The sequence below is a fragment of the Crinia signifera genome, chromosome 4 (genome assembly GCF_055691185.1).
Source record: "Crinia signifera chromosome 4, ASM5569118v1, whole genome shotgun sequence".
Lineage (NCBI taxonomy): Eukaryota > Metazoa > Chordata > Amphibia > Anura > Myobatrachidae > Crinia > Crinia signifera.
In genome coordinates this window covers 5,920,386-5,946,928 of record NC_139220.1, presented here as the reverse complement: position 1 = coordinate 5,946,928, position 26,543 = coordinate 5,920,386, and the positions used below count along the sequence as shown (strand labels likewise).

The 26,543-nt window shown below is 48.4% G+C and overlaps 1 protein-coding gene across 3 annotated transcripts in view; it reads right to left on the bottom strand.

Annotated features, from left to right (window-relative positions):
- Positions 1-26,543, bottom strand: part of TRIM24 (tripartite motif containing 24) — a 52,054-nt gene that overhangs the window by 10,342 nt on the left and 15,169 nt on the right. For all 3 annotated transcript variants that reach the window (XM_083180845.1, XM_083180843.1, XM_083180844.1), the window contains exons 2-8: positions 9,551-9,669; positions 5,534-5,684; positions 4,699-4,828; positions 3,949-4,065; positions 3,111-3,225; positions 1,697-1,843; positions 347-461 (exon numbers count right to left, since the gene is read on the bottom strand). In XM_083180845.1, the coding sequence (XP_083036971.1) occupies positions 347-461; positions 1,697-1,843; positions 3,111-3,225; positions 3,949-4,065; positions 4,699-4,828; positions 5,534-5,684; positions 9,551-9,669 (894 nt within the window). The remainder of the gene's footprint in view (positions 1-346; positions 462-1,696; positions 1,844-3,110; positions 3,226-3,948; positions 4,066-4,698; positions 4,829-5,533; positions 5,685-9,550; positions 9,670-26,543) is intronic.

Sequence of the window (26,543 nt, the reverse complement as noted above, 5' to 3'; positions counted from 1 at the left end):
ATGGAAGACCAATAGATGTGGCCCAGAGGAAATTGTCATCAGAAGCCGGATCCCTGCGATGCGGACCCCGTTCATCTTCCAACACTCAGAACAGACAGGACTAAGGGGAAAATATAGCAATGCTTGGAGAGAAATACAGTACCAATCAAAAGAAGTTTCCCAAAAGAGTTTAAAGCCGATTGGTTGGTACTTTCTCTCCAAGCTTTGATACATTGCCCCCTAAACCCCCAATATCTGCATAATAAGTTGTGTGTGGTCAGCTTACATTAAACGTTACAACATCACTAACACCCAGCGGACGAGAGGACATGTCGTACAGCCGCGTGTACGGAGAGGATAGTGTTACCTAGGTTGAAGATATTCTGGGCCCAGGAGTTTGCATCACACAGAAACTGGACGTTATTGGTTACGGGTGCGACATCCCAGCGAGCGCGCAGCAGGTGCCGGAGGCGGTAAGTAATCTGAGACAGGAAGGGGGGAGAAAAACCCCAAACATTTACTATAGCATATAAGCATTGTGACACCCCACACAAGAACCCTCATACACGGTAACAGACGCCGCAGCACCACATGGTCAGAGGGGAAATGGGGTTTACTGGCCAATCAGAGGCAGAATCGTCCCTCTCCGGATTATCAGAGGAACCACTGCAATTATTCTATGACGACACAATTCCTAAAACTTCATAAAAAGGTATTTATAAAACGTCATCTAAAAAAGTGAGGTATGTTGGTAAATATTATACGGGAACTTGCTGCTTCAAAATAAATTGTACAATCCCCTCCCCCAAGAAAAAAAATAAATTATGTACCAATTCTGCTCAAAATAATAGAATTTATATTTTTGATCTAAACCAATCATTGTGTAGAGAGGCCGCCAGCTGAAGTTTCTATTGTCACCTAATCTGCATTTGGCCGGAATCAGATACAATGAGCACACAGTAACGATATACAGCGTACCAGTGCTGGGGGAATAGATATTGCTGCACCCCATAAATATAACAACCAGGCACAATCAACCAATATAACCTACAAAGTGATGGAAATTTCTGGAGTGCGGTTTATAAATGGAACGTTTTCTAGGCCAGAGAGAGAGAACAGAACGGTGACCTAGAAACGAAAGCGGCCATTGGATGCGCTCCCTGCGGTGTGGAACAGTGACGGAGGACGATGCAGAGTCTGCGCTGACATACGACAGAAAGCTTCATTTCTGAATGATTGTAAACGGCCAACAGAGGACACTGGCTCTCAGGCCGCTCCGAGTGATGTTACTGCACCTTCTGAGATCTGTCAGAACCCATTCTACACCAATGCGGCATCAGACGACCTCTATACTACAGCCGGTCTAACACTGCAACATAATTGTGCAAACTACACAACTGGTGTAATTATTATGGCTGAGTGTGGTACTGACGGCAGATTCGTACTGTGTGGTACTGTGGGCACCTTCGTGCACAACCCAGCGGCTGCGACATTTGTATATTATTGCCGGCGTGATGCCAATTGCACGCGAATCAGGACCTGTTAGATTAATTTGCTTCATTTGATCGCTGCCTTACCCTGACCCCATGGAAAGCTGGTGGTTACACATACAGTACCACAAGAAACCAGCAGGGGGCACAGTAAATCCATTCTATAAAAGTACAACTCTCAGTTGAGTTCCGCAGTGGATAAGGAAGCAGAGGATTCTGGGACATACCAGGCGCTTGCTGTACAGTAATGCGGTGCTGCTGCCGCTGGAGACGGCCCACTTTGAGAAATACACCACGTGCTCCAGCTGCTTGGAGAAGCCATCAACCTCACTCTGTTGCTTCAGGAGTTTCATTCGTCGATCCTTGGCAAGAGCCTATCAGAGAGACAGAGAGAGAGAGAACCTGTCATTACCGCCATATTGTCCAGCGCCGGCTAAACCTCACACTACGTGCACCAACACCCCCCGTATGACAGCAGCAGCCTCTATCTGGTTACTCACTGACTACCATAGGCCGAGGCTTTGCCGGGAGACGGGACTGGGCTGCAGGGTTCAGACTCCCAGCATTCCCATCCAACTAGTGGACGAAACCTTGAACTACACTCACTGATATTTCCTCTCCTACATAATCCAGCCCTGACACTGGTAAGGACAACCACAGAGTATTGGAGGAGAAAGCACAGACTCCAGAGTACGTCAGGTAAGAGGAGGAAGCCATAATCATATAGAGGAGGAAGGGAACACGTACAGATAATGACGGGGATAGATTAATACCCCTTTCACACCAGAAAATGCAGGGACCCACCTGGGAATATGGCCCAGGGTTCATTCCGGGGCATTCCCGGGTTGTCCCCTTTCTCCCCATTTTCTGGTGTGGGAAGTTGGTGGGATGGTGGCGGAGGCGGGCAGAAGGTAGAGGTTACTCACCCCGGGTTGCTGGTCCTCGGTGCAGGCCGGGGATCCACACAGGCGGCAGGCGAGGATGACAGGTGAGACGGCAGGCGCAGATGACGCGGCTCTCCGGCTGCAGTGAGGGCGCCGGAGAGCTGTGTCATCTTCATCCGGCGCCTGTCCTGTCATCTGCGCCTGCTGCCTATGTGGATCCCTGGTCTGACAGCACGCACCGAGGACCGGCAACTCAGGTGAGTACCCCTACCCCTTTCACACCAGCCAGGCCCAACCCAGGAATTTAGGCAGGTGTGAAAGAGGTATTGGTGGCCAGAAGGGACCGTGACTCTGGCCTATTCCTCCACGCACAAGGCCTTCGTGTCCATTACAGAAAGAAGTTATTAGGCGATGGAAACAGAACTGTAAGAATTATACAGGAAGAGCTTCCGATAAGGCGGCTTCTCTCTACCTACATGTATACAGGACCACCACCCAGCGGGCGACACCATGACGTCTCCCTGGGATGCAGTGTAAATCCCGGCGGTCGGGATCCCGGCGTTCAGAATCCCGACGCTAGAACCCCGATCGCTGAAATCCCGACACTTTCTCCCTCTGTGGGTATCCACGACACCCCCGGAGGGAGAATAAACTAGTGTGCCGAGCGTAGCGAGGCGGCGAGCCCCCCCCTCTTGTCGGGATTTTGGCGATCGGGATTCTGAACGCCGGGATCCCATACTGAATCCGTCTCCCTTACCTCCAGTTGGTGAAGCATGGCCTTCCCTTTCTTATTGATCTCCACCATCAGAGTGAAAATGGCCACTTTGATGTCTTGCTCCACCTGCTTTTGGTTCTGGTTGACTTCAAGAATTCTGATAGAAGGGAAAAATAATTGAAATAAAAGCTGCTCTGAAATACAATCTGGCGAGAAGGAACGAGCTGTCAATGATGAAATATAATTGCAATGATAGGAAACGGGCCGCATGGCTACACACAGGCCAGCGTCCGCCGCCATAAAGTAAATGAATACATTAGTTGTGGTAGACAGGGGACTGCAATGCAGCAGCGGGTAATGTAATTACTAGGGGAACACCATCTGCATACAGATCTCACCTGCAGCCTTATAATGAGCACCTCTGGGAAGACGGGCGCAGCCCGCGGCTCTAGTACAATCTGGTGCCAACAGTATCTACTGGAAGTATTATACATCTGTAACCATGTTCACCAGGTAATATAGGAGCTCTGGGAATGTGTGTACACAGATGTAGTTTCACCGTCTCACCCTGTGTGACCTACACACCCGCTGGTAGGTGGGACCGAAAGGGCTGTATCCAGTCCCTGACATTGGTCCCAACAGCATAGCGCACTAGGAGATCCCCCATGGACTTAGGGGCAGATGTACTAAGCCTGGTGAAGTGATAAAGTGCAAGGTGATAATGTAGCAGCCAATAAGATCCTAACTTCAGGTTAAAGGCTGTGTTTAAAAAAAAAAATGACATTTAGGAGCTAATTGGATGCTGTGTTATCACTACCGACTTGAAGGCTGAGGAAGATTTGGGGGAAGACACGACTCTTGGACAGCTTGTTGGACTTACCGGTTTTGAATTTGGTCTCCTGTAAATTTGATGTATTTGTTCTTTTCCATTAACTTTGATATGAGGGTGTCGATGATGACCTTCTGACTCTGAAAGGCTTCTTCAATGAACTGGTACCTAAATAATAAAGGAATCTGGTGAGAGTTTAACACAACTACACCCCCATCGGTGCCATCGCTGTCCCAGATGTATTCATTTCCTCTGTGCTACTGAGAAGTTACATCAGTATAAATGGCCACATTCATTGATTCAAGTAAATGCATGTCCCTAGGGCACCACACAGCCAGGGCCCCCACTCCTAGTGCCGCCGGCGAGCCCCACAGCCAGGGCCCCCACTCCTAGTGCCGCCAACGCGCCCCACAGCCAGGGCCCCCACTCCTAGTGCCGCCGGCGCGCCCCACAGCCAGGGCCCCCACTCCTAGTGCCGCCAACGCGCCCCACAGCCAGGGCCCCCACTCCTAGTGCCGCCGGCGCGCCCCACAGCCAGGGCCCCCACTCCTAGTGCCGCCGGCGCGCCCCACAGCCAGGGCCCCCACTCCTAGTGCCGCCGGCGCGCCCCACAGCCAGGGCCCCCACTCCTAGTGCCGCCAGCGCGCCCCACAGCCAGGGCCCCCACTCCTAGTGCCGCCGGCGCGCCCCACAGCCAGGGCCCCCACTCCTAGTGCCGCCGGCGCGCCCCACAGCCAAGCACCGGTTTCTAGCCCCTAATATTGAAGTAGTACTACCATAGGGGCCGTTCCGGGGCCTTACCTGTGCTCTTTATGTTCCTGCAGCTGACAATCCCTACAGGTGAGCTTGTCGCAGGTTTCACAGTACAGTTTCAGTTGCTCTTTCTTGTGGAACGGACAGAAGACTGGACGCTGGCTGTTCGCTCCGACCGCTGGGGAGGGAAATGAAGAGCGTCAAGGCAAAGAGAGAGCGCATTCATATTACATCACACAGTGGGAACATCCACAATGATACTATTCGCAACATTTCTAAAGAGGGGCTCAACCATGAGCAGGAGGCAATGCAATGTCTGGGCACTGACCACAGTCATGTGTAGAATACGAGATCGCAGCATGAACCAGCAGCAGTTCCAGCCACAGATCATACACACAGAAAGTGGCTGGAGTCCAAACTGGAACCACACAGCTGTACTAACATCTCTTTCCTCCGTACAGGATACATTAGGTAAACGCACGGGAATAATTTCCAGATCAGTAGCTTTAGAACAATACAACAATCTATAGATCATGTCTACGAGCGAACCATTCTCTATGAACGAATGACAAAACTCTGCTGGGAATGGAAGCTGGACAATTGGTGCGAGTATTATTCCTAGAGGCTGCAGACTGCGCTGAGACCCGGGGCTGTAGATGTTGGAATCATGGTCTGGGGTGCGTGTGAGGTCTTACACCTTATCCCATCGCATGATCTCTATAACCTGCGGCCATCTTCTGACCACTCCACAATTCGGGAAACAACGACCCTGCCACCCTGCTTGTCATCTTGTCACCAACATAAAGCAAATCCCTCCACATAATCTTTCCCGTATACCGCCATGGCGACATCCTTCGCTGCCAGGTTACAATATGTCCCTTACCGTGTGGCACCTCCTCCTTCTGCCGCACTGTATGGTCCTTGGTAAATTTCACCCTCTGGTGGGCCTGCACGCAGTTCTTACACAACCATTCCACGCACTCCACACAGAAGCCCCGCGCCTCCGCATTGTCCTCGCAGCTGGTGCACGCTTGCTAAGAGGAAATACAATAAAGAAACGGATTAAATCACAACCTAATGCCCAGTAACAGCACTGACATCCTACTCCCACCACCACTGCTGAGACGCGGTCAGTACCACCAGTCCCCTGAGCGCTAGGACAACACGTGGAGTACGTGCAGATACAGGATTATACACCGATTATTATTCCTATTCCCAGTAACAGCACTGACATCCTACTCCCACCACCACTGCTGAGACGCGGTCAGTACCACCAGTCCCCTGAGCGCTAGGACAACACGTGGAGTACGTGCAGATACAGGATTATACACAGATTATTACTCCTATTCCCAGTAACAGCACTGACATCCTACTCCCACCACCACTGCCGAGACGTGGTCAGTACCACCAGTCCCCTGAGCGCTAGGACAACACGTGGAGTACATGCAGATACCGGATTATACACCGATTATTATTCCTATTCCCAGTAACAGCACTGATATCCTACTCCCACCACCACTGCTGAGACGCGGTCAGTACCACCAGTCCCCTGAGCGCTAGGACAACACGTGGAGTACGTGCAGATACAGGATTATACACCGATTATTCCTATGCCCAGTAACAGCACTGACATCCTTCTCCCACCACCACTGCTGAGACGTGGTCAGTACCACCAGTCACCTGAGCGCTAGGACAACACGTGGAGTACGTGCAGATACAGGATTATACACTGATTATTATTCCTATTCCCAGTAACAGCACCGACATCCTACTCCCACCACCACTGCTGAGACGTGGTCAGTACCACCAGTCCCCTGAGCGCTAGGACAACACGTGGAGTACGTGCAGATACAGGATTATACACCGATTATTATTCCTATTCCCAGTAACAGCACTGACATCCTACTCCCACCACCACTGCTGAGACGTGGTCAGTACCACCAGTCCCCTGAGCGCTAGGACAACACGTGGAGTACGTGCAGATACAGGATTATACACCGATTATTATTCCTATTCCCAGTAACAGCACTGACATCCTACTCCCACCACCACTGCTGAGACGTGGTCAGTACCACCAGTCCCCTGAGCGCTAGGACAACACGTGGAGTACGTGCAGATACAGGATTATACACCGATTATTATTCCTATTCCCAGTAACAGCACTGACATCCTACTCCCACCACCACTGCTGAGACGCGGTCAGTACCACCAGTCCCCTGAGCGCTAGGACAACACGTGGAGTACGTGCAGATACAGGATTATACACCGATTATTATTCCTATTCCCAGTAACAGCACTGACATCCTACTCCCACCACCACTGCTGAGACGTGGTCAGTACCACCAGTCCCCTGAGCGCTACGACAACACGCAGGGTACGTGCAGATACAGGATTATACACCGATTATTATTCCTATTCCCAGTAACAGCACTGACATCCTACTCCCACCACCACTGCTGAGACGCGGTCAGTACCACCAGTCCCCTGAGCGCTAGGACAACACGTGGAGTACGTGCAGATACAGGATTATACACCGATTATTATTCCTATTCCCAGTAACAGCACTGACATCCTACTCCCACCACCACTGCTGAGACGTGGTCAGTACCACCAGTCCCCTGAGCGCTAGGACAACACGTGGAATACGTGCAGATACCGGATTATACACCGATTATTATTCCTATTCCCAGTAACAGCACTGACATTCTACTCCCACCACCACTGCTGAGACGTGGTCAGTACCACCAGTCCCCTGAGCGCTAGGACAACACGTGGAGTACGTGCAGATACAGGATTATACACCGATTATTATTCCTATTCCCAGTAACAGCACTGACATCCTACTCCCACCACCACTGCTGAGACGTGGTCAGTACCACCAGTCCCCTGAGCGCTAGGACAACACGTGGAGTACGTGCAGATACAGGATTATACACCGATTATTCCTATGCCCAGTAACAGCACTGACATCCTACTCCCACCACCACTGCTGAGACGCGGTCAGTACCACCAGTCCCCTGAGCGCTAGGACAACACGTGGAGTACGTGCAGATACAGGATTATACACCGATTATTATTCCTATTCCCAGTAACAGCACTGATATCCTACTCCCACCACCACTGCTGAGACGCGGTCAGTACCACCAGTCCCCTGAGCGCTAGGACAATACGTGGAGTACGTGCAGATACCGGATTATACACCGATTATTATTCCTATTCCCAGTAACAGCACTGACATCCTACTCCCACCACCACTGCCGAGACGTGATCAGTACCACCAGTCCCCTGAGCGCTAGGACAACACGTGGAGTACGTGCAGATACAGGATTATACACAGATTATTATTCCTATTCCCAGTAACAGCACTGACATCCTACTCCCACCACCACTGCTGAGATGTGGTCAGTACCACCAGTCACCTGAGCGCTAGGACAACACGTGGAGTACGTGCAGATACCGGATTATACACCGATTATTATTCCTATTCCCAGTAACAGCACCGACATCCTACTCCCACCACCACTGCTGAGACGTGGTCAGTACCACCAGTCCCCTGAGCGCTAGGACAACACGTGGAGTACATGCAGATACCGGATTATACACAGATTATTATTCCTATTCCCAGTAACAGCACTGACATCCTACTCCCACCACCACTGCTGAGACGTGATCAGTACCACCAGTCCCCTGAGCGCTAGGACAACACGTGGAGTACGTGCAGATACAGGATTATACACAGATTATTACTCCTATTCCCAGTAACAGCACTGACATCCTACTCCCACCACCACTGCTGAGACGTGGTCAGTACCACCAGTCACCTGAGCGCTAGGACAACACGTGGAGTACGTGCAGATACCGGATTATACACAGATTATTACTCCTATTCCCAGTAACAGCACCGACATCCTACTCCCACCACCACTGCTGAGACGTGGTCAGTACCACCAGTCCCCTGAGCGCTAGGACAACACGTGGAGTACATGCAGATACCGGATTATACACCGATTATTATTCCTATTCCCAGTAACAGCACTGACATCCTACTCCCACCACCACTGCTGAGACGTGGTCAGTACCACCAGTCCCCTGAGCGCTAGGACAATACGTGGAGTACGTGCAGATACCGGATTATACACCGATTATTATTCCTATTCCCAGTAACAGCACTGATATCCTACTCCCACCACCACTGCTGAGACGTGGTCAGTACCACCAGTCCCCTGAGCGCTAGGACAACACGTGGAGTACGTGCAGATACAGGATTATACACCGATTATTATTCCTATTCCCAGTAACAGCACTGACATCCTACTCCCACCACCACTGCTGAGACGTGGTCAGTACCACCAGTCACCTGAGCGCTAGGACAACACGTGGAGTACGCGCAGATACAGGATTATACACCGATTATTATTCCTATTCCCAGTAACAGCACTGACATCCTACTCCCACCACCACTGCTGAGACGTGGTCAGTACCACCAGTCCCCTGAGCGCTAGCACAACACGTGGAGTACGTGCAGATACAGGATTATACACAGATTATTCCTCCTATTCCCAGGAGCAGCAATTGCTAAGCATCTAGCACATTATGAAGGCGTGGATCACACCCAGCTAGTGCCAAGACGGTATTTAATGTAACACCAGGTAATTACTCGCAGATAACAGATTCCTCCAGAGAATAACAGAAGTTTATCTACAACAGGATCCCGTGTAATGTTTCTTCTTCCTATCCCGCACAGTACGCTGCTGGAGAGGACCATACTAAATCCTTACTCATCTGGACTGCCGGGTGCGTTATTATCCTGTGATAGAATGCAGACACCACGAGAGAACAGCGGGCGGTAGTCACAGCGCTCGTTACTGTGAAGGCGTCAGCGACAGAGCGCGGCACTCACCTGACTCGGCTTCTCTACGGTGCTGCTGGGGACTTCTGTGGTGTCGCGGACAAAGTAGTTCTCGATAATATCCCTCTCCGCACACTCCTGGCTGCACACCGGACACCGGATGATCCCAACTGCAAACACAGACACGGCGTGGGTCAGATTAATCCGCATCTATCACTGCAGTTATTACAGTCAGGGCAACTACAAGTCACAGAAACACCAAAACCCACAATAATACAATTCCAATAAAAATAAAACAAGATGCATCTGAATCCACTTTAATTTATCAATACACTAATTTAACATTGAAGGCTTAGAAAGATTTCAATGCAGCAATAACGTAAGTCTCCCGCTGCCATGTCCGTCTCTCCTGCCGCTCTATACTGCACACGGCAAAGACACTGGCTGCTGCCGCTATATACTGCACACGGCGGAGACACTGGCTGCTGCCGCTCTATACTGCACACGGCGGAGACACTAGCTGCTGCCGCTCTATACTGCACACGGCGGAGACACTGGCTGCTGCCGCTCTATACTGCACACGGCGGAGACACTGGCTGCTGCCGCTCTATACTGCACACGGCGGAGACACTAGCTGCTGCCGCTCTATACTGCACACGGCAGAGACACTGGCTGCTGCCGCTCTATACTGCACACGGCGGAGACACTGGCTGCTGCCGCTCTATACTGCACACGGCGGAGACACTGGCTGCTGCCGCTCTATACTGCACACGGCGGAGACACTGGCTGCTGCCACTCTATACTGCACACGGCGGAGACACTGGCTGCTGCCGCTCTATACTGCACACGGAGGAGACACTGGCTGCTGCCGCTCTATACTGCACACGGCGGAGACACTGGCTGCTGCCGCTCTATACTGCACACGGCGGAGACACTGGCTGCTGCTGCTCTATACTGCACACGGCGGAGACACTGGCTGCTGCCGCTCTAATACGGCACACGGCGGAGACACTGGCTGCTGCCGCTCTACACGGCGGTGACACTGGCCGCTGCCGCTCTATACTGCACATGGCGGAGACACTGGCCGCTGCCGCTCTATACTGCATGCGGCGGAGACCCTGGCCGCTGCCGCTCTATACTGCACACGGCGGAGACCCTGGCTGCTGCCGCTCTATACGGCACGTGGCAGACTCTGGCTGCTGCCGCTCTATACGGCACGTGGCAGACTCTGGCTGCTGCCGCTCTATACTGCACGTGGTGGAGACACTGGCTGCTGCCGCTCTATAGTGCACATGGCGGTACAATGCTCCACATCGCTTACTCTCAGATACACTCCTGTAGTAATCCTGAGTACACAGGATCTAGCAGACCAAGGCAACATTCAAGCAGAATCATTTGATCTGAAGATTTGCCATCCAAACCCCATTTTCTGATAAGAGAAGGGCAGCGCCCGCACCCTGCAGGCGGAAGTCCTGGCCATGACAGATTAGCAGGGGTAGGCCACAGACAGCACCGAAGGAAAATGCAGTGTGACTTCTGTTTGACCTTAGCAGACCCAACGTGGCATCTTCTGCTCAGTAATAACTGCTGTAAGCTTCACCAATATACGTGTATTTCATTAATAGCGCTTCACGCATTTCAGGGGGGATTCAGTGAATTGGTGCATGCATTTATGCTCAGTTGCTGTGTATGCTGCAATTCCTTCCTCACACATTACTTCCTCACAGCACTGAGGTCATGGGTTCTATCCCCACCATGTGTTATATATACGGGGCAGTACGGATGGTGTAATGGTTACATTACTGCCTCACAGCGCTGAGGTCATGGGTTCTATCCCCACCATGTGTTATATATACGGGGCAGTACGGATGGTGTAATGGTTACATTACTGCCTCATAGCACTGAGGTCATGGGTTCTATCCCCACCATGTGTTATATATACGGGGCAGTACAGATAGTGTAATGGTTAGCATTACTGCCTCACAGCACTGAGGTCATGGGTTCTATCCCCAGCATGTGTTATATATACGGGGCAGCACGGATGGTGTAATGGTTAGCATTACTGCCTCACAGCACTGAGGTCATGGGTTCTATCCCCACCATGTGTTATATATACGGGGCCGTACGGATGGTGTAATGGTTAGCATTACTGCCTCACAGCGCTGAGATCATGGGTTCTATCCCCACCATGTGTTATATATACGGGGCAGTACGGATGGTGTAATGGTTATATTACTGCCTCACAGCGCTGAGGTCATGGGTTCTATCCCCACCATGTGTTATATATACGGGGCAGTACAGATGGTGTAATGGTTAGCATTACTGCCTCACAGCACTGAGGTCATGGGTTCTATCCCCACCATGTGTTATATATACGGGGCAGTACGGATGGTGTAATGGTTAGCATTACTGCCTCACAGCGCTGAGATCATGGGTTCTATCCCCACCATGTGTTATATATACGGGGCAGTACGGATGGTGTAATGGTTAGCATTACTGCCTCACAGCGCTGAGGTCATGGGTTCTATCCCCACCATGTGTTATATATACGGGGCAGTACGGATGGTGTAATGGTTACATTACTGCCTCACAGCGCTGAGGTCATGGGTTCTATCCCCACCATGTGTTATATATACGGGGCAGTACGGATGGTGTAATGGTTACATTACTGCCTCACAGCGCTGAGGTCATGGGTTCTATCCCCACCATGTGTTATATATACGGGGCAGTACGGACGGTGTAATGGTTACATTACTGCCTCACAGCACTGAGGTCATGGGTTCTATCCCCACCATGTGTTACATATACAGGGCAGTACGGACGGTGTAATGGTTACATTACTACCTCACAGCACTGAGGTCATGGGTTCTATCCCCACGATGTGTTATATATACGGGGCAGTACGGACGGTGTAATGGTTAGCATTACTGCCTCACAGCACTGATGTCATGGGTTCTATCCCCACCATGTGTTACATATACAGGGCAGTACAGACGGTGTAATGGTTAGCATTACTGCCTCACAGCGCTGAGGTCATGGGTTCTATCCCCACCATGTGTTACATATACAGGGCAGTAAGGACGGTGTAGTTGTTACATTACTGCCTCACAGCACTGAGGTCATGTGTTCTATCCCCACCATGTGTTATATATACGGGGCCGTACGGATGGTGTAATGGTTAGCATTACTGCCTCACAGCGCTGAGATCATGGGTTCTATCCCCACCATGTGTTATATATACGGGGCAGTACGGATGGTGTAATGGTTACATTACTGCCTCACAGCACTGAGGTCATGGGTTCTATTCCCACCATGTGTTATATATACGGGGCAGTACGGATGGTGTAATGGTTAGCATTACTGCCTCACAGCGCTGAGATCATGGGTTCTATCCCCACCATGTGTTACATATACAGGGCAGTACAGACGGTGTAATGGTTAGCATTACTGCCTCACAGCGCTGAGGTCATGGGTTCTATCCCCACCATGTGTTACATATACAGGGCAGTAAGGACGGTGTAATTGTTACATTACTGCCTCACAGCACTGAGGTCATGGGTTCTATCCCCACCATGTGTTATATATACGGGGCCGTACGGATGGTGTAATGGTTAGCATTACTGCCTCACAGCGCTGAGATCATGGGTTCTATCCCCACCATGTGTTATATATACGGGGCAGTACGGATGGTGTAATGGTTACATTACTGCCTAACAGCACTGAGGTCATGGGTTCTATCCCCACCATGTGTTATATATACAGGGCAGTACAGACGGTGTAACGGTTAGCATTACTGCCTCACAGCACTGAGGTCATGGGTTCTATCCCCACCATGTGTTATATATATGGGGCAGTACGGATGGTGTAATGGTTACATTACTGCCTCACAGCGCTGAGGTCATGGGTTCTATCCCCACCATGTGTTTTAAATATACGGGGCAGTACAGATGGTGTAATGGTTAGCATTACTGCCTCACAGCGCTGAGGTCATGGGTTCTATCCCCACCATGTGTTATATATACGGGGCAGTACGGATGGTGTAATGGTTAGCATCACTGCCTCACAGTACTGAGGTCATGGGTTCTATCCCCACCATGTGTTATGTATACGGGGCAGCACGGACGGTGTAATGGTTAGCATTACTGCCTCACAGCACTGAGGTCATGGGTTCTATCCCCACCATGTGTTATATATACGGGGCAGTACGGATGGTGTAATGGTTAGCATCACTGCCTCACAGCACTGAGGTCATGGGTTCTATCCCCACCATGTGTTATATATACGGGGCAGCACGGACGGTGTAATGGTTAGCATTACTGCCTCACAGCACTGAGGTCATGGGTTCTATCCCCACCATGTGTTATATATATTCGGGGCATGGACTTACAATATAGATTGTAAGCTCTACTGGGGCAGGGACTGATGTGAATGTTCAAATATTCTCTTTACAGCGCTGCGGAATATGTGTGCGCTATATAATAACTGGCAATAATAGTCTCTGTACAGCGCTGTGGAATAGGTGTGTGCTATATAATAACTGGTAATAATAGTCTGTACAGCGCTGGGGAATATGTGTGTGCTATATAATAACTGGTAATAATAGTCTCTGTACAGCGCTGTGGAATATGTGTGCGCTATATAATAACTGGTAATAATATTCTCTTTACAGCGCTGCGGAATATGTGTGCGCTATATAATAACTGGTAATAATAGTCTCTGTACAGCGCTGCGGAATATGTGTGTGCTATATAATAACTGGTAATAATATTCTATGTACAGCGCTGCGGAATATGTGTGCGCTATATAATAACTGGTAATAATAGTCTCTGTACAGCGCTGCGGAATATGTGTGCGCTATATAATAACTGGTAATAATATTCTCTGTACAGCGCTGTGGAATATGTGTGCGCTATATAATAACTGGTAATAATAATCTCTGTACAGTGCTGCGGAATATGTGTGCGCTATATAATAACTGGTAATAATATTCTCTGTACAGCGCTGTGGAATATGTGTGCGCTATATAATAACTGGTAATAATAATCTCTGTACAGTGCTGCGGAATATGTGTGCGCTATATAATAACTGGTAATAATAGTCTCTGTACAGCGCTGCGGAATATGTGTGCACTATATAATAACTGGTAATAATATTCTCTGTACAGCGCTGCGGAATATGTGTGCGCTATATAAATAACTGGTATTAATAGTCTCTGTACAGAGCTGTGGAATATGTGTGCGCTATATAATAACTGGTAATAATAGTCTCTGTACAGCGCTGTGGAATATGTGTGCGCTATATAAATAACTGGTATTAATAGTCTCTGTACAGCGCTGCGGAATATGTGTGCGCTATATATAAATAACTGGTAATAATAATCTCTGTACAGCGCTGCGGAATATGTGTGCGCTATATAATAACTGGTAATAATATTCTCTGTACAGCGCTGCGGAATATGTGTGCGCTATATAATAACTGGTAATAATAGTCTCTGTACAGCGCTGTGGAATATGTATGCGCTATATAATAACTGGTAAAAATAGTCTCTGTACAGCGCTGTGGAATATGTGTGCGCTATATAATAACTGGTAATAATATTCTCTGTACAGCGCTGCGGAATATGTGTGCGCTATATAATAACTGGTAATAATAGTCTCTGTACAGCGCTGTGGAATATGTATGCGCTATATAATAACTGGTAATAATAGTCTCTGTACAGCGCTGTGGAATATGTGTGCGCTATATAATAACTGGTAATAATATTCTCTGTACAGCGCTGTGGAATATGTGTGTGCTATATAATAACTGGTAATAATATTCTTTGTACAGCGCTGCGGAATATGTGTGTGCTATATAATAACTGGTAATAATAGTCTCTGTACAGCGCTGTGGAATATGTGTGTGCTATATAATAACTGGTAATAATAGTCTCTGTACAGCGCTGCGGAATATGTGTGCGCTATATAATAACTGGTAATAATAGTCTCTGTACAGCGCTGCGGAATATGTATGCGCTATATAATAACTGGTAATAATAGTCTCTGTACAGCGCTGCGGAATATGTGTGCACTATATAAATAACTGGCAATAATAATCTCTGTACAGCGCTGCGGAATATGTGTGCACCATATAAATAACTGGCAATAATAATCTCTGTACAGCGCTGCGGAATATGTGTGCACCATATAAATAACTGGTAATAATAGTCTCTGTACAGCGCTGCAGAATACGTGTGCGCTATACAATAACTGGTAATATTCTCTGTACAGCACTGCGGAATATGTGTGCGCTATATAAATAACAAACGGCAGTGTTGTAGGAACTCTAGACTCAACTAATCAATAATTAATCAGCAGGAGGCATAAGCAGTGAGCAGGTCTCAGACAGAACTAGTTGCCTGTATAAGGACATTGACATTGATTGTATTCCAGGCAGCCATACTGGGAATGAACAGCAATATAGTTCTGTGGTTGGGTTCAGTCCACCAGCACCAGGGGGGGGTCTAGCGAGAAGACCGACCCTCCAGGTGTCTGGGAGGAGCCTTTGCACCCTGTACAGCAGGGAGAACACTGCCCCACTGCCTCCAGAAATTTGCACATGTGCTGGTATACCCTTTGCTGTATTGCATACTCTCTATATATAAAGGTGCTGTATTTCCAAGGATATCTGTATGCTGGGATATTATTGGTTGCTGATCTGATTGTATCCTAGGACTACCAGAGAGACAACAAACATTTAGTCATTCCCCTGCAGGTGCGCTCACTGCCTGCTATCACAGCGGACTGGCCCCAGTCACCATCCAGTAGCTGTGTCATCACACATACCCAGAGGAGACATCAGTTACCGACCATGTAACTGGTCACCCCTGTGTACCCCACCCAGGTTCCCCCATTCCGTACCGCTGTCAGAATAAGCAGTAATCAATAATAACCCCTGGGAGAACATCTCCAAGTCTCAAGGGGTTTTTTTTTTGTATTTATCGACTTTTGAGAATACAAAACAATAAAAACAAAAATACTAAAACAATAAATACCCCTTTCACACTGCAGCTCTTAACCGGTATATTAGCCTTTTAAACCGGTTAGAGCTGCAGTGTGAAAGCGCCAGTCTGGTTTTACCGGTTACAAATAACCGGTATTTGCAAACGGGTAAAAAGCACGGTTCAGAGCCGTTTTTTTTATGCAGTGTAAACAGCTCTGAACCGGTATATAGGACTCAGGCAGTAGCTATGAGAGTGCAGTGCATATGTAATGAGCCGCTCATTACATATGCGCATATTTAATGAGTGGCTAGTTCATATACAATACACTCGTTGCATATGCGCATATGTAATGAGTGGCTCATTACATATGCAATACGCTGTCTTATAGCTAGTCTGTCCTGCTTTTACACTGCAAACCTGCTTGAGACCCGGGAATTTATGTGCAGTGCGAAAGGGGCTTAAAACGGTAATATACCGTTTCAAAATACCGGGTCTCAAACGTTTAGGCGATGTGAAAGCAGCATAAGAAGTGGTGCATTATTCAAATACTGTACGCATAAAATAAGTTTACAACAGGTTAATCATCAGGAGTCAGACAGATAGGAAAAACTGCATAGGTGGATACTGGACGTGGGCGGCCCATCCGGGACAATCACACAGCAAAAATATATTAAGAGCAATGATCTTGTATATACAGAGCAGACGTCTGCCATAGGCCCCACATTTTGCTATACTTGCCTAGACAACCACGTTCAGAATACATATATTGTTCATGGGATAAAGCAACATTAACAAGTGCAACCCACATGGTAGGGGACGGAGGGTCTGGGCCCATCCAGGTCCTGGCAATACAAACACGGGCTAGAGTAGGGTTAATGTTGTATATCCTATGATGGGTAGGGAGAAGGTCCTCCAAATCCAAATACGAGGAGTAGAAAGTGGCACCTGCACACCTGTGTCTCGGATATTAGCTAGGAAAACACCTGCGGGCAATGCCACAGCAAATGTCAGAAACCAGCCGCAGAGCCCTGTACATCCGCCAGCTTCTCCTGCCAACACCCTGATCTACCGCAAGGGATTTATGTAAATGGGTAATTCACATCACACCGCGCAGTCGGACAGGAAATCCGTTTACTTGAGTTTTAAAAATGGCTCCTTATAATAAATGGTTCTTCAGAGCCAACATTCATAGCGCTAATGTGAGTGAGACACGGCGGACAGGGGGGGGGGGGGGGGTTCAATTTAACGGGGAAAGAATAAAGCCTTTTCACTATTCAACCTGGATTTTGTCCCCGTTCGGTGTCCGAGTGTCAGCCCACCGCACCAGTGATAGGTTTGTGGGCCTATGTGTTACCACCGCCATGAGTACGCAATGGGGGTTTGTTTCCAGAGCTTGCGGCGATCTCTAACAAATTCCCAAATGAGTGCTGCCAATGGGCTCACTTCAGGGCTAATTGGATCACCCTAGGGATCAGTCAGCCCGCAGGAAATTACCGCGGCTAATTGATTTCCTGCACAATGGGCAAACTAAGGGCCGCTCGGCACCTGACATCACATACAATAAGGATTAGGATTAGTAATCCATTAGACAGGCATGTGTGATAATCCGGTAACTAGGACGCTATTCTCGGGCAGGCTGGAAGAAATAATGTAAGACTTCCCCCGGATTATTCACCATCCTGATGCAAGTACATTATCCCAGGGGTGGTCGCCGTTCTTAGACTTCTCCACAAATACACTGTACAGAGGTTTCGGCAAGTCGTGGTTAGGCTATGTAGCACAGAAACCAGTTGAGCTGTGTGGCCACAGCAGCACAGGAGTGAGTCAGGAATGCTGATGCCGGCACTCCTCAGCAATCCCATTGTTAAACCACTGCATGAGCTGTTCTGTCAATGGAGTCACTCGGGTGTGACCGTCAAAGAATAGTCTCAGCACATTGTCATGGATTCCACATTCCAAACCGCCCGGGGACTCGGCTGGCCTCAGGGTCACAATAGCCAATGTCGCAAAAAAAATTGTTTACATTTTTGACAGTTTTACCATTATATACTGGCAGCGCAAACCACAAATGTGGATGTGGCAGCCATCTTTAAATTGTGGCGCATAGCTATGGTCTACACACAAATGTCAGGACTGGGAGGAGACAAAGCAATGTAAGTTCAGTCTTCTACAGACGTAGAACTGAACCAAACATACGTAGTTCCTAGGAGGCCAAGAGATATTTCAGCTGAAAAGTAGTAACATTTTCAAAAACCGCTGGACCCAAGGCTGAGGCAGTGTCCCCCATTGTTCTGCACGGTCCTCAGTGTGTACTGTATCCGTATATAGCCTTTCTAAGGTGCCGTGAACCTCGTCTGCTGCCTTATACATAAAGGATATGCACCTAACGCAGGGCTCCCATAACCAGTGCTTCCGGCTCCTCTCCATGACTAAGCGGTTACGTGCAGTGAGGCCAGTGGTGGAACCCCCAGACAGCCAGACTCGAGGTCAAATGCAAATCTAACACCAGGCAGTATATTGCGTAACCAATCCTAGACCATATGCCAATCAACAGGTGGATGGAACTACGTCCGTGCCTCTCCCACTGATTCCCACATATAAATGGATGCGAACAATTCCTAGAACAGTCACTGGAACAACCTCAGTTTCACCTTCAGACGCACAGTCCTACAAAATTCCTACTAGATAAGATGCTGAGGGGCGGAATACATGAAAATAACTGCAATCAAGTCCATGGGCAATTGGCGTAATTTACCCACGGTGTCATCCCAGGTGGAAGGGACAAAAGCTACATTATAGGAGAATTCTGCCAGTCACCCCAGAGTTAAGGCAAAATCATGGGCCTTATCCAGGGATGATCGCATCAGCAAACATTGTGGGATCTCGCACCGGAGGCAACGGGGAAATATCCTTAAAGGATAATAACACACACACACTACATCTAGTGTTCTACATGTCAGTACGTTGCTGGGGGAACATCTGCCAGCCTCATGGAGTGCTTCATTATAGAGACAACTCTATATGACGGAGGTACAGCTCCAACAAGTTGCTGCTAGGGTACCTGGGGCGCCTACCGAAGCATTTCACTTCCTCCTACACCAGGGATGGGCAACAAGCGGCCCTCCAGATGTTAATGAACTGCACATCCCAGCATTCCTTGCACCAGTTTCACCTTGGCCAAATAGCAAAACTAAGGGAAGGCATGCTGGGAAGTGTAGTTCATCAACATCTAGAGGGCCGCTTGTTGCCCACCCCTATCCTACACGAATATATGCCACCTCCTCGCCTGTACCATCGGCGATACTGACATTAGGCAGGGCAATAGACCACAGACCGTTATACACCACCCTCTTCCAGTGTCACACATGCAGACTGGGTGTACTTTCTCCCCCCCCCCCCTGTAGGTACCCTATTATAGATTTAAAATTTCTGATATAGTGCTGCAAATTCCATTGTGCTTTACAATTGGAAACCACAGTGATGGATGGAGGAGAGCGCAATGAACACCGGCGGTAATGATGATACTTTGTAACAAAGCCCCACCCCAGGAAACCACCTTTGTTTTGATCAGTTACTCTTTCGTTTTTTTGGTGAATGACATCAGAAACATCACCCGAAACAAGGAGATGGACATCCACAGAGGGGAACGGAAAGGGCGGAAACACGTGTCCTTCCCTTATTCTTTAATTATTTACTGATTATTGGTCTTAATTAGGGAGAGAAACCTGTGGGAACTGGGAGGGTTGGGTGACTAGAACCCGGAATGCATTTTAAGGCGGAGCTAAATAAGCCCCGCCCACCTTCCGGTGCAGCATATAAATCTAAATACATTTGCCGAAACACCAATTGGAATTTCCATTCAGATTACCGAATTTCCAAAACCAAGAGCCATTAAATGCTGAAGCCAATCATGCAGCGTCCACACATAGATGGTGCCAGCAGGAGTTACACAGCAATTTGCATTGTTTTCTGCCAGGCTCTGCATTGGCACGGCTGTCATTCCAATTCTGCAAAACAAGGGTTGAGGCCAATCTCGGTCACGTTCCCATTAATGCTCAGGACTGTCGGCTCTGCAGAACCGCCTCAAACTGGTTCCAGCCGGATGAGACTGAAAAAATCCAGACTTCACGTCACACGGCTTATACAGGTCAAACCATTCAGAGAGAGAGAGGGAGGGGGAGGGGACTGAAACCTAATGCCACGAATCAGGCCCTCAGCAGTGTGGATGGAGCTGCAGCTCACTGCCTGCTGGAGGGATTAATCACACTGTTATTCCCCATTCTGCAGAGCTGGAGAGAGAAGGCTCTGCAGATCACACCCTGCAGCACATGCAGAGCCTCATGTGTCAGGAAGCCAAGAATAAAATGCATCACTGCAAATGACAGATAATCCCGCACACGCCCAAAGTATAATATACATCCTGCAACAGACACATTCATCACAACACAGTGAGCAGGGACACATTAAAGGGGAAGCAGCACTTTTCAGAAAGCAAGATTACAATTAAAAAATCATATTATTTATACACACACACACACACACACACACACACACACACACACACGTATCCCTTATCCAAAATGTACGGGACCAGAAAAATATTGGATAACGAATTATTCCGTATTTCAGAATATTTTTATAGGTCAATGAAAAAACACACACACACACACACACACACACACACACACACACACACCCCCCCTGACGAAGTAGTAATAAACTTCAAAACGTTGATCCACATCTGCTGATTTACGTAATTATTGCCCAAGTGCCGCCTCCATGTATTCTATATATCTACATATATACATATCTATACACACACCTATACTGTAACTCCATGTTTAAGAGAAAAAGATAAGATTTAACAAAAACATCTAAAACCATTGAAATATCCTTTTAGACAACCAGAACGGCTTTGATTGCAGTCTTCCCAGACAACTTGGTGAAGTTGTCAGCCCCGCCCCTTCTGGAATGGAATCTTGGCCAGTCACAATACGGGGGGGAATAAACACACAATCGGTGTGGCGAAGTTGGAAAATCAATGCCTGAGTTGGGAGGACAAGAGGCCAGATGGACCTGGATTACTTGGTTGGACTAATTACTCCCAATGTCTGCATGAGTGAAGGATAAGTGTGTGATGTAGGTATAAGTTGAATGTTTATACTATGGTGTCGAGTAGGCGCAATGATCCTTTGCTGCTTTAACCACTCCCAGCAGGGGATAGACAAGCGGCTGCCCTCCCCCATACACCCGGCCTTTCCTAATGCATCCTATAACAGCAACCACCACTGTCAGCCGGCCTGGAGGGACAATGACTGACTCATGTGGGAAGAATGTCACTCTGTGGGATATGGTGATGAGCCATAGCTCCCGATAGTCCCGATGCCTGACGCTGTCATTTACAGAGATAATTACAGAGCAGACACATGCTAGCCATGTGACATAGCCAGCTACAGGTTATTATTTATAGGTCCCAGATGATGGCAGGTTTATACCATACCACAGACCGATATCAGGGGAGAACCGGAATAATACTTGGGTCTGCAGCGGAGATCACCAACGAACTTTGTATTCATAATTAGAATGCCTTTGACATCACAAAGAGCGAGTGACATCACCAAAGTAATTTTTCCTTCAATAATCATGAGAATAAAGGCTGAGATCACTAAATGACATCACCAATGTACTAGGTGATCAATATTCGGGAGAATTAAGCATCTTAGGTCAAAAAGCCAGTGACATCACAAATGTAAATTCTGATTAATATTCATAATAATGAAGCCTCGGAGTTCACGGACCGGATTCAGTACTAAATCCTGGCGGTCGAAATACTGATGCCAAAATCCCGACGAGGGGGGCGTGTGGATTGCCCCCCCCCCCCCCCCCCCCCCTGCGGGCCGGGTGCCTCGCTATGCTCGGCACACTCTTTTTCTCCCTCTATGGGTGTCGTGGACACCCATAGAGGGAGAAATTGTCGGGATTCCGACCGCCGGGATTTTTACCTAATCCGCACGGACCCAGTGATTGAGCATAAAGCCCAATAGACCACTAAGAGCCCATTAAATTTACAATTTTACTTCCTGCCCAAATATGGGGTGCAGCTTGTACGGCTTTCTGCATATGGGTTCAGCCGGAAAACTTTATGTAGGCAACCCAAGCGCATTGTTTCCAAGTAAAGAGGTCAGCAGTAACATGGAGGCGGCAGTCACGGGATTCACGGAGCTGGCAGTAACCACTGACCACATGCAGGAAACGGTCACTACCCCAGCAGCTGAAGGAAAGGATTTAGCAGCAGCACATGCAGCGTTATATAACCGGGTCAGTGATTGCGTTCCAGTTAGCAGCACTGGATAAGTAACACCGGGCCCTACAAAGCATATCACTTGGTCACATGTCGCTACACAGTAACATTCCGCAAATAAACTATTCACTACTTTCCAAGCTGCAGCTTACTATGTACCGATACAGGAATACACAGCGATGTCACACTTCCCCACATTACAATTCGGTTATATTTCAGTTGGCCAACTACAAAATAAAAACCACAATCCAACTTACACAACATAAATAAAACAGTTATTACTCCATATAAAATGAGCGCGCACAATTTTTTAGCAGTGGTAATGGTGCCAAGTCTGTGTGTAGCGATCCCCACCAACTACAGTTCCATTATTTGCCTTCTATTCCGCAGATTCCCTTAGAACACCCAATATTCTGAGACTAGAGAGACCTCACACGTGTGCAAGGTGTGGCCTACTAGCAAGGGACTTGTCAGGTCACTGGAAATAGTTCTGACATCAATGGTGGCGCGTACAAGTTACAAAGCAAAGCATAACACTACCAATCATATGTAAACATATAGATACAATATTATACAGAGTGAGCGAGAATGTTCTCTTTTTGCCACAAATAAGTCGGCCATGTAGGTGTAAGGCTTCATTCTGGCTGCATGTAAATAATCCATAACTCTCCCAGTAATAAGCCTGCGAGAGGCTCCGATGTGCCAGAATTAAGATGAATCTAGCAGGATGCTCTGAGCCGATCTGACAGATTATATAATGGATGACTAAGCTCTAATAAGGGAACAAGGTTTGGAGTCCTTATATGAATACTATATCCCTTATATGAATTCTAGATCCCTTCTATGAATACTAGATCCCTTATATGAAATACTAGATCACAGACCAATAGCAAGCACTTCAGCGGGAGTGTGCACCGTTACCGACACCAAGTGTACACCTGTGGTAGGGCATGCTGGGACGTGTAGTTTCACAACAGCTGGAGAGCCACAGGCCTGCTATATAGAGTAGAAAAGATCCAGGCCAGGTTCCAGCTGAAGGTTTGGGACTTGCGCTGATCATTAATTGATATATTGCCCCCTCTGCCCGACCTGCATTCTATGGAGCCCTTCCCTAGGCAGATGTGTTACCACGGGGTGACCAGAACAGATGGGGGAGCAGGTGTCGGCTAATCCGACCCTCCCTCGTTATACACCTGAGTACAAGCACAGATTACGGGGAACTAGCCAAGTACCTTTCACAGCTTCCATACAGTGGCGGTAGACTAACCACAAAAGTGCCTTTGATGTAAGATTAATGCCTGCGAGTATAAAATAAATCCACCTTGCAATGACTCTGGGTACAGAACACGACACCTGAAATGCTGGCGATTGCTAATCCAGGTGACAATGTGACTGACGCAGTCACCAGAAAAGGACCATGATTCACGAGGACAGTATACAGACTGGCCAAGTATACAAGGAGCGTAGCGGGAGATGATGTACCTGAATGTACAATACTAGCTGCAAGGGTTTAACCGACAGACTTTACACACTCCACAATATAGGCAACTCTTATTTTTATACACTGGATACTGTATTAATATCCAACACTGTAGTATAGGCTGTATCATACATTTATATAATATAAATAATGCCCCTTTCCCACTGCAGCTCTTAAACGGTAAATTGACGCTTTTCCCCCACAATTTACCGTTTAAGGCTGCAGTGGGAAAGCACTAGAGTTGAAATACCGGTTAAAGTTAACCGGTATTTCAACCCATTTAAAAAGCAGAGTCCTACACGTTTAAATACCGTTTTTAAGGCAGTGGGAATGCCTCTTAAACGGTATTTTAAAATCCCACACTAATTCCCCCTCCCCTGGTACCTTTCCTGGAAGGGTACCTGCACCGCACCCACCCCCTCCCCTGGCACTTACCTGCGTGGGGGATCCGGGCAGCGGGGTCCGGCATGGGCACAGCACTTCAGGTCCCTCCCTGTGGCTGGATGTAGGGCAGTGGGGATGCAGCGGGGTGGGGTCCATTTGGGATCCGGGCAGTCCCTGGGGCTGATGGTAACTAGTAGTTCCCACTATGCGCATGTGTAATGAACGTCGTGCATATAAATGAACCGCTCATTACATATGTGTATAAAAGTAATGAAAGACCGGCACTCTTTTTTAAACGGTTCACTGCGATGTGAATAGCACTTAAACGGTAATCTAGTGCAATGTGAATGCTAATACCGTTTTAAATACCGTTTAAAAATACCGGTACTTTAACCGGCTCTGCAGTGGGAAAGCAGCATAAGTGGTCAGGAAAAGGTTACACATCCCATAATAAATACACAAACATAATAGAACCAGTGCTGCACTTTCTAAGCTCACATCCTTTCACCTCATGGTAAGGCTCCGGTCTCTTCCTCCTGGTAGCTGCTCTCTGTCCCACTGCACTGATTGAGGACTCCGTTCCACACACACAAAACAAACTTGGTAGAAGAAGCTGCTACCGCTGGTCACATGGAGCTGGTCACATGGGTTTTGAAGGTCTGTACATGTAGCTCAGTTTTGGCTGTTCACAAAAAGCTGCATATTGGACTCTAGCTAGATCATTTGTCCTTCATATCGATTGGTGTGTATGCACAATATCATTGTCCTGGGCATTGGAATATCAAGGGGAATTGTTCAGCAGGAGTTATTCAAAGTATATAATTAGCAAAAACAGCAAATAGCTGATCGCATCAGGCCACAGAGGAACCAAGGACAGAGTTTAGGAGAAGCACAGAAAGAGGACTCATAACATAAGTGTCCTGCATGTGCAGATGGATGGGGGAAACATGCATCACGGTGTGCGGACCACCGGAAGTCTCCTGTCCCGAGCCACGGGAAGTACAACAGCGGCAAGGCAGGAATAAGACCACCGGAAGTCTCCTGTCCCGAGCCACGGGAAGTACAACAACGGCAAGGCAGGAATAAGACCACCGGAGGTCTCCTGTCCCGAGCCACGGGAAGTACAACGGCGGCAAGGCAGGAATAAGACCACCGGAGGTCTTCTGTCCCGAACCACGGGAAGTACAATGGCAGCAAGGCAGGAATAAGACCACCGGAGGTCTTCTGTCCTGAGCCACGGTAAGTACACCGGCGGCAAGGCAGGAATAAGACCACTGGAGGTCTTCTGTCCCGAGCCACGGGAAGTACAATGGCGGCAAGGCAGGAATAGGACCATCGGAGGTCTTCTGTCCCGGAGCCACGGGAAGTACAACGGCGGCAAGGCAGGAATAAGACCACCGGAGGTCTTCTGTCCCGAGCCACGGGAAGTACAATGGCAGCAAGGCAGGAATAAGACCACCGGAGGTCTTCTGTCCTGAGCCACGGTAAGTACACCGGCGGCAAGGCAGGAATAAGACCACTGGAGGTCTTCTGTCCCGAGCCACGGTAAGTACAATGGCGGCAAGGCAGGAATAGGACCACCGGAGGTCTTCTGTCCCGAACCACGGTAAGTACAATGGCGGCAAGGCAGGAGTAAGTCCCAGCAAGAGCCGGTGGATACAATGACTGAGCAGAAATACCAGTGACGATAATGTTGGCACAGATAAAGGACCTGCAATGCCAAATGAATCTGAAACAGTCCTATGAGTAAGGTAGCTGGGAGCTGGATCACACAGGGAAGGGAGTAATCAGCAACAGTACAGTCCCTATCCTCTCATTAGTGATCCCATAGATGACGTTAATGATAGATACACTAGCAAGATAATTAGAGCAAGGCAGTGACTGCGGCTGAAGAAGA